General features: G+C 38.5%; 1 protein-coding gene across 2 annotated transcripts in view; it reads left to right on the top strand.

Annotated features, from left to right (window-relative positions):
- The window catches only part of DNAJC13 (DnaJ heat shock protein family (Hsp40) member C13), a 149,734-nt gene that overhangs the window by 119,135 nt on the left and 16,838 nt on the right, over positions 1–13,761 (top strand). For both annotated transcript variants that reach the window (XM_060180241.1, XM_060180240.1), the window contains 5 exons: positions 155–332; positions 1,144–1,235; positions 2,966–3,065; positions 9,292–9,366; positions 9,592–9,704. In XM_060180241.1, coding sequence (XP_060036224.1) covers positions 155–332; positions 1,144–1,235; positions 2,966–3,065; positions 9,292–9,366; positions 9,592–9,704 — 558 coding nt within the window. The remainder of the gene's footprint in view (positions 1–154; positions 333–1,143; positions 1,236–2,965; positions 3,066–9,291; positions 9,367–9,591; positions 9,705–13,761) is intronic.

Genomic DNA, 13,761 nt, shown 5'->3' with positions numbered 1-13,761 from the left:
GCCTCTCCCTTGTAGTCCATACACATACTCCTGCACGTGTTTAAGTTAACCACTTCCACAACTTAAAGGTTTTGGATTTTGGTTTTGCTCTGAAGTCTGTGCTTTGCATTCCAAAGGGCATACTTATTATTAAATGGTTCTTTACTTGACCTAGGTTCCAAAAGCATTTGCTGCGAGTCTCTTGGATTATATTGGCTCCCAGGCCCAGTACCTCCACACTTTCATGGCTATCACACATTCTGCTAAAGTGGAGTCAGAGCAACATGGAGACCGTTTGCCAAGAGTGGAAATGGCTTTGGAGGCTTTAAGAAATGTCATAAAATATAATCCAGGTGTGTGACTATACCTTGGTTAGTACTGTCCTTACCGTAGGAGGGCCCTAGAAGCCCCAGGTCTCAATTCTAGGACAGAGACTAAGAGGGAAAAGCACACTTAGAATGCCATTCCATTATGCATTAAAAGGAATTGACCTTGCAATATTTTTACCTAAAATTAATAGGCTAGAAGGGCAAGTCAAGGTTCTATGTTTTGAAGAACTGATGTCTCATAAATTGAAAAGAGAGGATGATAATTTCACATTGGTGAAGTAAGTTGACATAGCAATTTTAAGAACTTAACTTGCATTTCTTTGTTAGGCAATCTAATGTTTGAATTTTCTAGTCTAGCATTATATACACATAAGCGCATTTTTTGAAAACCACCTGTGTTTTTGGTTTGTAAAAAGTTGAAATATTAAGATAGTAAAAGGTAAACATTTTAAATGTATGTAAAATGACATTTCCAGTACTCTCCAGGGAGATGGATGAATACATCTAAAATGCTCTTTCAATCCTAATTTTGATGACAAATATATCAAGCTAAAACAGTAAAGATTTTATTTATTTATATTTTTTTATTTCTTTTACTAAAGCAGTGCTCAGCTCTGGCTAATAGTGCTTCTGGGGATTGAACCTAGGACATTTGGTGCCTCAGACATGAAAGGCTTTTTGTTTTGTTTTCATAATCATTCTATTACCCCAGCCCGCTAAAGATTCAGTTTAAATCACCTGGAAATCCCAAAAGGTTGTTTGTTTGTCTTAAATAACTTGCAATGACTTTTAGAAATCAAATCTAAATTAAAATTTAAAACTCTTCACTCCCTAGGCTCTGAAAGTGAATGCATTGGGCATTTTAAGTTAATATTTTCTCTCCTTCGAGTTCACGGTGCTGGTCAAGTGCAGCAGTTGGCTTTAGAGGTAAAAGAATTTTGTACTTAAGTTTGTTACCTTTCTTACCATATGTATGTGCTTTAAACCTTGATTATTTCACCTCTGAAATTGAATGGGTATTTACACTTTTTTCTTCTTTTTGCCTATTGAGCCAAGTGAATTAATACTTTTGAGATATTTATCTTGAAGAAGCAAATGTTGCACCATGTTGTTGAGCATGGTCCCTCCTGTGCTCATTATCTGCTGACTCATCAGAGCTTAGGACACAGTGTGCAGTGAGTTAAAGAATGGGCTTTACTCGGGAAGATTTGAGCCACAAATCAAACAAAAAGAGGAAGCACTTCAGTCCTATTATCTCGTCTCCAAAGAGAGACATGTTGAGCCCCAGGCACTCTGCTGGGCTTGGGCTCCAGAGGACAGGCCCTACCTCCAACCCCTTAGATGCTTTTCTTACTGTGCAGTACAATAGCAGCCTTTTTTTTTTTTTTTTTTTTTTTTTTTTTGGAGAATGGGGGTATTACCCACAGCATGGTTGTGTTGTCACTTACAGAAACTGTCTAGGAAAACCACCTACCCAGAGCCTATGTACCTTAGGAGTACATAGAAGTTGGAGAGAAGTAAGACAAGTTGGAGACCCCACCTTCAAAAATGAAACCACTGATTCTAATGGACTTTTGCCTTTTCCTCTGGGAGACGCAGCAAATCAGGTCACAGGCAGCTCAGTGTCCCGGCAACCTAATGAAATCCCAAGGTCCTTTTCTAGGTGATCTTGCTCACTCGGCTTATAAAGAAGACCAATTTCAACTCTGTAGTAGATTAGTCTACATGAGTGGATTATATAACGTGTTCTCAGACTGCATTTCAGTTTAAGATATTTTTATTAGACTAGCAACATGCATGTTCTTTTAATTGAAAATGATGCTTCCCTACCTAAACTTAGATACCATGAAACTTTGTAAATAGCTTTTAAACATAGGACACATTGATTAGAGATACTTACCACATAGTTCAAGTTACAAGTGACACTAATCTTTAGATGTACTATTAAAGTTAGACTTGAGCGATTATTCTTTTGAAAAGAATAACCATTGTGTTTCTTTACAGTGGAAACTTAGACCCAATCTGTGTTCTGAATGCTAAAGACATTTGCTTTCCCCCTCCAAGACCACAAAGTAGTAAAGATTAATATCTTCTTGGGCACTTACCACTGCAAGTCTATGACTAGAAATTACTATGTTGTGCACCATAATTTGAAAGCATGTGTGGGAGTGGGGGTCAGGCTTCTGTGAGCCTCAAGATTATGTGTTGGTGCTAAAAGATTCATTAGATCATTCACTTCATTTAACTCTTACCTTGAATTAATAGGAAGGGCCAGGAGATACCTTAGCTGGTAAGGTTCATCACCACATGGGAGTGTGACTCTGCTACTCTTGTATACATGTCTCTTTGAAACAGTTGACCTGGAGTGCAACTCTTGTATCCTGTCTCTTTGAAGCAGTTAACCTGGAAGCAGTGAAGTTGCCATAAAATTAATAAGTTAATATACATGATACATGAACATAGCCATTTTCTATTCTCAAAGGATAAAAATAATAAAGCTACTCTTAAAATTAAACTCCACTCTTTATATAAGCAATTTTCCCCCTTCATATATTTTTCTAGATTTCGTGAGGGTCTCTGCTTACTTAGCTTCCGATTATTTGATGTAAGTCTGAAATTATTTTAAACCTTTTAATATCATGTTGATTAATTTTCAGGTTGTGAATATAGTGACATCTAACCAAGATTGTGTCAACAATATTGCTGAATCGATGGTTTTGTCCAATTTATTGGCTCTTCTTCACTCATTGCCTTCAAGTAGGTATTTTCATAGAGAATCAGAGCAGTCACAGCACTGACAGTCCTAAGAGAGAAATAGTTACATGCATGATATAAACCTCTGACAAAATGTCATGTGCTTGGTTTGGGCATATATTGAGTGACCTCTGTATTAAATTCACCTTTTTAATGATATGTCAATAAAATTGGTTTGCATATCCAATATCAAACGTTGGAAGAAAGGGGTCCAAAAGCAAAGGAAAATTAACTAAGGATTTCAGTTCGCTCTGTATAATTACACATGAATGATTAAGAGTTAGCTTGGTCTTAGATGATAGAAAGATGGCCTAAGATAAAAATTACTCTGTGCTCAGCTTAGACTGCAATCCTACATGCAATGTTCTTTATTGATTTGATGCTGATACCACCAAAATGAACTTGTAAAAATACACCAATGTGGGGGGCCAGGCAGTAGCAGCCCTGGGTTAGAGCCCCTGCTCCCTACCTTCAAGGAGATACTTCAGAAGTAGTAAAGCAAGTCACAGAGTGCATCTCTCTCTCTTTTTAAGTCCAGCTTCTTTCTTTCTTTCATATTTCTTTCTTTCTATCTTTCTTTCTTTATTGGGGGATTAATGTTTTACAGTCAACAGTAAATATAATAGTTTGTACATGCATAATATTTCTCAGTTTTCACCCAACAACACAACCCCCACTAGGTCCTCACCCATCCTGTTCCATGACCTGAACCCCCACCACGAGTCTTTTACTTTGGTGCAATATATCAACTCCAGTCCAAGATCTGCTTAGTGATTTTTCTTCTGATCTTGTTTTTCAACTTCTGTCTGAGAGTGAGATCATCCCATATTCATCCTTCTGTTTCTGACTTATTTCACTCAACATGATTTCTTCAAGCTCCATCCAAGATGGGCTGAAAATGGTGAAGTTACCATTTTTACTCTGTAAATGTACAGTAGTTCTAGTTTATCTATCTGTTCATTTAGCTCCTTCATACTTTATTAATTTTCTGCCTGGATGATCTGTCAAGTTGAAGATTGGGGTGTTGAAGTCCCCTACTACTACTGTGTTGCTATTAATATATTACTGTAGCTTTTTCAGTAGATGTTTGATGTATTTAGATGGCTTCTCATTGGGTGCATAGATGTTAATAATTGTTATGTCCTCGATTGACTGATCCACTGAGCATTAAGTAGTGTCCATCCCTATCTTTTTTAATGTTAATTGATTTTAAAGTCTATCATGTCAGATATGAGAATAGTTGTTCCTGCCCTTTTTTGTGGTCCATTGGCCTGTATGATAGTTTTCTGTTCTTTCACTTTGAGATTGTTTGTCTTGTTGACTTAGTTGAGATTCTTGCAGACAACATATGGTTGAGTTGTGTTTTCTAATCCATCTTCCTATTCTGTGTCTTTTAATAGGTAAATTCAGGCCATTGACATTTATTGATTTTATAGGCTGAAAATATTTTAATGCCATTATTGTAGTTTTTTCTTTCTTTTTTCTTTATTTATTAAAAGGAAACATTGACAAAACCATAGTATAAGAGGGATACAACTCCACACAATTCCCACCACCAGAACTCCTTATCCCATCCCCTCCCCTGATAGCTTTCCTGTTCTTTAACCCTCTGGGATTATGGACCCAAAGTCATTGTGGGTTGCAGAAGGTGGAAGGTCTGGCTTCTATAATTGCTTCCCTGCTGAACATGGGCGTTGACAGGTCGATCCATACTCCCAGCTTGTCTCTCTCTTTTCCTAGTAGGGTGGGGCTCTGGGGAGGTGGCTCCAGGACACACTGGTGGGGTTGTCTGGCCAGGGAAGTCTGGTCAGCATCCTGCTAGCATCTGGAACCTGGTGACTGAAAAGAGAGTTAACATACAAAGCCAAACAAATTGTTGATCAGTCATGAACTTAAAGGCTGGAATAGTGCAGATGAAGAGTTGGGGGCTACTCCATTTTGTAGATATCTAGTAGGCATATTTTAGATTTTTAGAGTGTTCTGATATATGGCATATTTATGGTGACCTGATTGTTTATAGGAGACCTTTCAGAACTTCTTTCATGGCAGGCTTGGTGATAGTTAATTCCTTCAACTGTTGCTTGTCTGAGAAGGTTTTTATGCCTCCAACTAGTCTGAATGACAGTCTAGCAGGATATAGTATTCTTGGTTGAAAGTCTTTCTCATTGAGCACTCAGTAGATATCTTGCCATTCTCTTCTGGCCTGTAGTGTTTGTGTGGAGAAGTCTGCTGCTAATCTTATGGGTATTCCTCTGTAGGTGACTTTGCTTTTCTTTTGCAACCTTCAGGATCCTTGCTTTATTCTTATTCCTTTCATTCTAAATATGATGTGTCTTGGCATCTTTAAGTCTGAGTTAATTCTGTTTGGGACCTTTTGGGCTTCTTGAACCTTTATGTCTTTTATGTTGTCTAGACTAGAGAAATTCTCATCTATTATGCCCTGTAGAACAATTTCTTCCCTCCCTCTCTTTCTTCCTCTGGTAGGCCTATCATGCATATATTATTTCTTTTAAAGTCATCCCATAGGTCTCTGTTGTTGTTTTCAGTATCTCTTAATGTCTTTTTGAGATCTCTTACTCTTTCTTAGTTTTCTCAGTTTTCTCCTCTATCTTGCTAATTCTGCTTTCTGCCTCATTTATTCTTTTTTCTCTCCCCTCTGTTGTTTTCTGTAGCTCAGCTATTTTGTTGGCCTGTTCTGATACTCGAAGCTCAGCTATTTCGGCTTTCAGCTCTGCCTCAAGATGGTGCTTTCTTTGAGTCTCCTTTGTTCTTTCTGCATTTCTGATGACAATTCTTTCAAACTCTTTCTTCACTCTTATGACTAATTCCTCAACTAGCGTTTGAATGTTGATCTCATTCTTCTGTGCTTCTACCTTTGGGGGCCTTTTAGCTGGACTTCTGTCCTGGTTCATTTCTCCAGTGTTTCTCCTTGGTTTAACCACTATTATAGTGTGTTATGAGGTCCTTTTCTCAGTACTGTTCAGTCACTGATCACTCTTGCCTGTATTGACTTGTGTCCAAGTAAACTACTTCAAGAGTTCACAGCTGTGGAAGTTAACAGTAGTTTCAATGTTATCTCAGTCCCTAAGTTGAAGCACAGTGGCTGGTCAAGCCTCTTTTGTTCTTTTTCTTCCCTGTAGGCGGTGGTAGCCTGAGGCCTTTTTACCTATAAGTAGATTTTTTAGCTTGATCACTCCCGACCAAGAGATAAAGCAGGGTGGGGGAGAGATAACACAGTGGTTATGCAAAGAGACTTCCACACCCCAAGGATCCAAAACTTTGGGCTCAATTCAGCTTCTCTGCCACGCCAGGCAGCACAGCTGGGCCCTGTGAGTGTCTAAACAAGTCCTGTTTATAGTCTGTGGGTTCTGAGGCAATTATTTACCATGTTCTCATCAGGAGAACTATGTGGGAAGGCTCCCACTATACAGCCCCCCCACTAGACCACCAGGGTGTAGATCTTCTCCTGAGTTTCCTGGTGAGTTCTCTGCCCCCCTACTGTCAGCACAGGGGCTCCCCCTTGCTGCTCCAGCATTTGGGGGGGGGGGTAGTAGCAATGGAGACTCACATTTGCCCTTGGTGAGACTTAGGGGAGTCCTCTTCTCTCCTGAGCAGTTTTATGTTGGTAAAACAGACTGAAGGTCACTCCACAACTGGCAAACTGCCAGACTGTTAACCAACAGACTGAGAGTGGATGTGGACTTTAGCCCCAGGAATCTCTCCTTAGGCTCCTCTCTGTCCAGGAGCCTCACGTGTTTTCACTCACCGGTGACTTGGTGGGTTCCCAAAGTAGTCCTAGTCTCGTCTTGTTGCAGTCTCAGGTGATCTTTGCTATTCCTTGTTCTTTAGAGAAGTTTCTCAGCTGGGTAGAGCTGGGGGTCTGGGCAGAGATGTGGTCTCTGGATGCTCTGGTGATTCTGGTGGCTCCCCAAAGTAGTTCTAGTCCTGTCTTGATGCGGTCCCGGGTGTTCTCCTTTGGTATTCCTAGTTGACCGAGGAGAGGAGAGAAACACAGCTCTGAAAGTGTCTCTTTCTTTTTCCCTCTCTACCCTACCCCTCCCCCTCCCCCCATGTCTTCCTGTCCTATCAAAAGAAAGGAAAAATAAATGGCCACCAGAAGTGGTGGATTCATAGTGCCGGCACCAAGCCCCAGCAATAACCTTGATGGCAAAAGGAAAAAAAAACAATCTGATGTCTCAAATAGAACCAGCTCTTGTATGGCTTCTTACAAGCTATACCGTTGTATGTCATAATTGTGTGTGGCTGTCCTAAAAACCAGCCTTTAGGTTGCTACTCAGAGGCAATTGGAGTATGCCTCTAGCTTTGCCACTGGTATTAGAATATGTTGCTTACCCAGTTTTGCTGACTTGTGGACAGTCCTGTCAATCTTGGCTTCACAATGTCTCCTTCACAGCAGAGACCTGTCTCACTCGTTTTATGCTCAGTGTTAGGTATTTCCTTTATATTCAGTGGACTGAGTGGAGTTGAATTCTCATTGAATATTTTTATTTCTCTAATAAGTAGCATATCTGAAAGAATTCTTTAAGAAGTTCTGAAAGTCATTTGCAGATTATTTTTTTATCATTATTGAATTTCCTTTTTTTCCCTTTGTTAGGGGATTAGTGTTTAACATTTGATGGTGAATATAGTAGTTTGTACATGTATAACATTTCTCAGTTTTCCACATAACAATACAGCCCCCCTTTTAAATTAGCTTTCAGTGACTTTGTGGAGTTTTAACAATACGAAACTAAACTGATAGATGAAGTAAAAAATGTTACAGAAATCAGTTTTAAAGTGTTATTTCATATTCTGATTTGTATAGTTCAGTCAGTACTTAATCTCATAGGTGAGCTAGATGACATCTCAGTAGCTCATCCTACTCTGATATCCCTTACATTTAGAAAAAAAAAAAAAAAGTTAACTCCCACTATTTGCTGAGGAACATTAAAATATGTCAAAATTGTTACCTAGAAGGTGAAGCAGTGGATAAAATGTTAGGCTGTCAATCATGAGGTCCCAAGTTTGATCCCAGCATTTCATGTGCCCAAGTGATGCACTTGTTCTACCCCCAGTAATAAATAAGTAAACAAAGCTTTTAAAAACACATAAATGGGGAGTCGGGCTGTAGCGCAGTGGGTTAAGCGCAGGTGGCGCAAAGCACAAGGACCGGCACAAGAATCCCGGTTCGAACCCCGGCTCCCCACCTGCAGGGGAGTCGCTTCACAGGCGGTGAAGCAGGTCTGCAGGTGTCTGTCTTTCTCTCCCCCTCTCTGTCTTCCCTCCTCTCTCCATTCTCTCTGTCCTATCCAACAACGACAACAACAATAATAACTACAACAATAAAACAACAAGGGCAACAAAAGGGAATAAAAAAATAAAATAAATATTTAAAAAATTAAAAATAAATAAATAAAATAAAAACACATAAATGTATTAACCTTCCTCTATACCCTTCAAAGACTTGTTTTCTTTTGAAACTGATTAGAACAGCAGTGAATTTCCAATATAGTACGTTGCTCCTCTTAGTAACTTCTACTTCTGGATGTTTGATTTCTTGCAGCTACCAGAGTTTGTTGTTTTGGTCTTTGCCTAACACTTGGCAGCCTCCACTGCTTTTACCAACTCTTTGCTCCTTTGACTACCTGTATGTCACCACCATTTGACTCTAAAAGAGTGAAGTTTAGTCACCCACAATAGCCTGGTATAGCTGATAATTTGGAATCAAGCCAGGACCTCCTATGCAAATCATGCACTCTGTTATTAAACTACATCTAGGTTGTCTCGGTGATAAGAGGGGAAATGTGTCCAGAAGGATACTGCCATGTCTTACACACCTTGCAAGAGCTACTTCAGTTCCCCCAGCACACCCAGGTAATCAGAGTATCTCCAAAGATAGTATTCGGAGGCAGAGAGATTTTGTTTGTGTCTGCCATGAACAGTGATGTAGGAATTAGGTATGATACTGGGTTTACAAGTAATGGATTTGGAGACTTGACAGACCTCAGTATAAAGTCTATCCATATAGAGGTCAAAAGCTGCGAAACTATGAACTAGTTAAACTTGTCCTCAGCTTCTTCATTCATAACAAGGCCACAGTAACACCTGTCTTGCCTATTAATAGGAGATTTCAGTATGATGCCCTCTGGAGAATTCCTAACTTGGTGCTTGACCAGTAGATGTAGTCTAATATGGCAACACACTCCTTAAAATGTCTTTTATTCTGCAGGTCGTCAGCTTGTTCTGGAAACTCTTTATGCCTTGACATCAAGTACAAAAATAATCAAAGAGGCAATGGCAAAAGGTAATGTATAGAGTGCTTTCTTATCCAGTCACACTAAATAGCAATGAAGCTTATTTTGGGTCATAGTGTACAGCTAACAAGCTACAAGAATGCTTTGGAAGCCTTGCAGTTTAAAAGAGCTAAACTACCTTGAGTTGAAATAAAGTTGAAAATGAGTTCCTCTGATTAAAGATGTGCCATGTACTTTGTGTATAACCTAAATACCGATTCTTTTTTCTTTCATAGGAGCTTTAATTTATTTATTGGATATGTTCTGCAATTCAACACATCCACAGGTTCGAGCCCAGACAGCAGAGCTATTTGCTAAAATGACAGCTGATAAATTAATAGGTCCAAAGGTAAGCATACATTAGATGCTTAGAAAGAAATTATTTAAATTGTCACTTTGACTCTAATTTAATGGTGTTTATTAATGTCTGAGGTGATGAAAATAAAATGGTTTGATGCAAAAGTTAGAAGAATGACATACATACCTTGTGAAATTGTTTCTACATATCACTAGTTTGAAAAATATACAAAAATACACACTTGTATTGATGAAGTCTTAAGAGGGTCTTTGAATTATAGTGATAAAATATTCTTTTGAAGAACAAAGATATGATAGATGATAACAGAAGGTAGTTGGGTTAGCCTGTCACACAACAAAGGTTGGTCTACCAAAGTAAGAATGTAAGACAATGCTCTGTGTCCTTATATTCTCCACATTGGAAATTAATAAAAGTACACCACTCAGAGGAAGTAAGGTCGTTATATATAAGCACAAGTATGTGCAGTTCCTTCTCTGCCTTTCTATTCTACAGGGAGATTTCTCATTGCTAAAACTGGAGCTGACCAGATGACCTCTGACCTCATGTTCAGACATAGGTCAATAATAGGATAGGGGCCTATTAAGAACAAAATTTCCAAAAAGTATCCCATCCAGATACCATTGTAATCAAAGTCCACTTCTTTGTTATATCAGTCTGGCAAGAAACAGCTCTCATTCAAGCAATGTCTGTCAGCCCGTCAAGCAGCAGCTCAGTTATGGGAGACCTTGAAGTAAAAGCTCCTGAACGCCCACTTCAAAGTCTGATTTAACGTCAGTGAAAACAGACTGGATTCAGATTTATTTCCTCATCTGATCTCTCAATCCCAACATTGAGAATATGTCACAGGACAAGAAACTATAAGGCTAATATTATCAGCAAGGCTTGATGAGATGAGGGAGGCTATGTTTTTCCCTGATCAGCTAAGTGGTGAAGATTATTTTGTAATGGAGCTTTTATTGAGGTAATACTGTTTTGTAAGACAGCTGTTTTCTCAGAGTTGCAATTTTACATCCCCCCGCAAATATGTGCTAACCCATTTCACCTATCCCCAATGTGCCTATTTCCTGCAGTGCAGTGCACTGGGTTCCCAGCCCCACTAGTGACCCCAGATCTGCAGGCATGAGTGTGGGTTTATACATGTTTGTTCCTGTCTATTCCTTTGCTTTGTTACCTAAATCTCACATAGCAGTGAGCTTACTCGTTATTTTTCTTTCTCCTTCTGACTAATGTTTCATTTTGCAAGATTTCATCTCTTAAACCTGTGTGATATGTCTTAGCGTGTTTACAACTTTCTTATCCACTTCTTTTGAGCATTTGGGTTATTTCTAAATTGTGGCTGTTGTCAGTAGTGCTGCACTAAACATACGTGTGCATGTATCTTTTTGATTAGTTTTTTTGTGTCCTTTGAATGTATACCAAGAGGAGGAATTGCTGAAGCAGATGACATATCTGTTCTCATTTTTCTGAGGAGAGATTGTATTTGTATGCCTCTAGATAAGCTCCATGAAATAGGACCATTGATGTATATATAATACTACATTTTCTTAAAACTGAAATCAGGTAGTACGTAAGTAACATCCAGTGTTACGTGTTTTAAATAGTGTTTAGATGTTTATAATAAAAATGTTCAGGAATTGGCTTTGATCTCCTCAGTGATCTTTTACCTTTGAAATACATGAGGGACAAATTTTTACCAACGTGGGGGCTGGGCAGCAGTGCAGCGGGTTAAGTGCACGTGGCGCCAAGCGCAAGGACCAGCATAAGGATCCTGGTTCAAGCCCCCGGCTCCCCACCTGCAGGGGAGTCGCTTCACAGGCGGTGAAGCAGGTCTGTAGGTGTCTGTCTTTCTCTCCCCCTCTCTGTCTTCCCCTCTGCTCTCCATTTCTCTCTGTCCTATCCAACAACAACATCATCAATAATAACTACAACAATAAAACAACAAGGGCAACAAAAGGGAATATACAAATAAATTTTTTTTTAATTTTACCAAGGCAAATATATTTACAATTAAATTGTCTGTATAGGAAAAAAATACAAAAATACAAAAAAATACAAATCAGCTCCTTAATGTGAATGATTTACAGGAAGAGATTCTAGAACTGGGGTCAGTAAACTTTATCTTTCCTTTTTGGTAGCTTTATTAAGATATAATTGACATAACATACAATCCACATATATAAAGTGTACAGTTGGATGGTTTTATTCTTATCAAAGTTAATTTTAAAACTTCTCCATCATCCCTGGGAAAAAATTATTCCCTTTAGCTGTAGCCCTCCTAGCACCTGTAAATTACTAATCCTCTCTCTATAGATTGGCCTACTCTATATGTCTGTCCTATCTGCATTTCATATAAATAGAATTTATGGGCCTTTGTGACTGGCTTGCCACAGCATACTGGTCTCAGGGCTCGTTTGAGAAGTAGCAAGTGTCAGTACCAGATTTTTTCATTGTTAAATGACGTTCATTGCTATTAATATATCACATACTGGTTTTCTGTTCATCAATTGATAGCCACATGAATTGTTGGTACTTTTGTATGCGATTCTAATTAGTGCTTTGAACATTTGTATGCAAGTTTACATATGAACACATATTTTAAAAGCCAAGAGAATGTAATTTCTGAATCCTGTGTAATAACTCGTTTGACTTCTCGAGGGATGGACAGTTTTTCCAAAGTGACAATACCATTTATCTTCCCAGCAGCAGTGTGTGAGGATCCTAGTTTTTCTAGGGTTGTTGGAAAAGTCATAACATACTTTGTTTTTCTATGCAAAAATACAACATCATTTTTCTGGCAACCCAGTACATTTTCTGTCAGTCTGGTTTTTTTTGTTCTAATAATTCTGATGGATATGAGGTTATGAGGTTGCATCTCCTAGTAGTTTTGGTTTGAATTTCTGGTGGTTAATGATGTTGAGTAACTTCTCATGTGCTTACTAGCCACTAGTACGTCAGTTTAGAAGAAATACCTCTTCTCAGCTCTTGGTCACTTTTCAATTGACTTCTCTTTTTCTTGAGTTCTAGGTTTTATATATTCTGGTTGCCAGTCCTTACTACATGGTTTGCAGATAATTTTCCTACCATCCTATGACTGTCTTTTCCAGTTTTAAAGATTAATTTATTTATTCTGAGAGAGGAGGGAAGGAAAAGAAAAAGGACCAGAAAACAATGCTGAGCTCTGGTGTAAGGTGGCACCAGGATTGAATCTGCAATTTCTGGCAACTCAAGCAGCAAGTTGATGGTCTAACAAGCTGAACTATATCCCAGCACCCTTTCCACTTTGATTGTGGTTTTTGAAACATGAAAGTTTCGAAATTTTGATGTGGCCTACTCTATCTTGTTACTGTTTTAGCTTATGCTTTTGATAACACATGTAAGAAGCCGTTGCCAAGATTTCAAGACCTGTAGTCTCATGTTTACTTCTTTTTTTATGTTAAATATTCACTTTATTTTTATTAATGATTTAATATTGATTTACAGACTTATAAGATAACGAGTATAATTGGACACCTTTCTCACCATCAGAATTGCCCCCATTCCCTCCATTGGTATCATGTTTACTCCTGAGTGTTATAATTTTAGCTCTTGTCTTTATGTCTTAGATTCATCTGAGTTCGTTTTTGTACAGTATGTTAGATAGAGGTGGGGCAAGAACTAGATAGTAAATATTTTGTTCTTTGTGGACCATGATACCTGTCACAAAAACTTCTGCCATAGTCTGTACAAGTGGGCATGCCTGTCTCTCATTAAACTTCATGTACAAAATTAGGTATCAGATCAGATTTGCTGCCCAGTTTGCCACACCCTATGCAATAGCAACCAAGTAACCTGAACATGACTCTAAAGGCTTATAATCAAAGGATTTGCATCATACAATCTTCTTTACTTAGATGTTTAATGTATATTCACCACGGAGTTATTTTCTATTTGATTTCTCTCATGACCAAAAGAAGTGAATACTTTGTGTTTTTGCAGATGCTCTGTAGTTTCCTTGAGTTGGTTGGTTGGGTGCTAGGAACTTTAATGCTAAATTGGTAGCTTATCACAAGTAACTATGCAGCAGCGCTTTTGAGGTTTTCTTTGTGTG

The sequence above is a fragment of the Erinaceus europaeus genome, chromosome 21 (assembly GCF_950295315.1).
Source record: "Erinaceus europaeus chromosome 21, mEriEur2.1, whole genome shotgun sequence".
Lineage (NCBI taxonomy): Eukaryota > Metazoa > Chordata > Mammalia > Eulipotyphla > Erinaceidae > Erinaceus > Erinaceus europaeus.
This window is presented reverse-complemented; position numbering and strand designations above follow the sequence as displayed.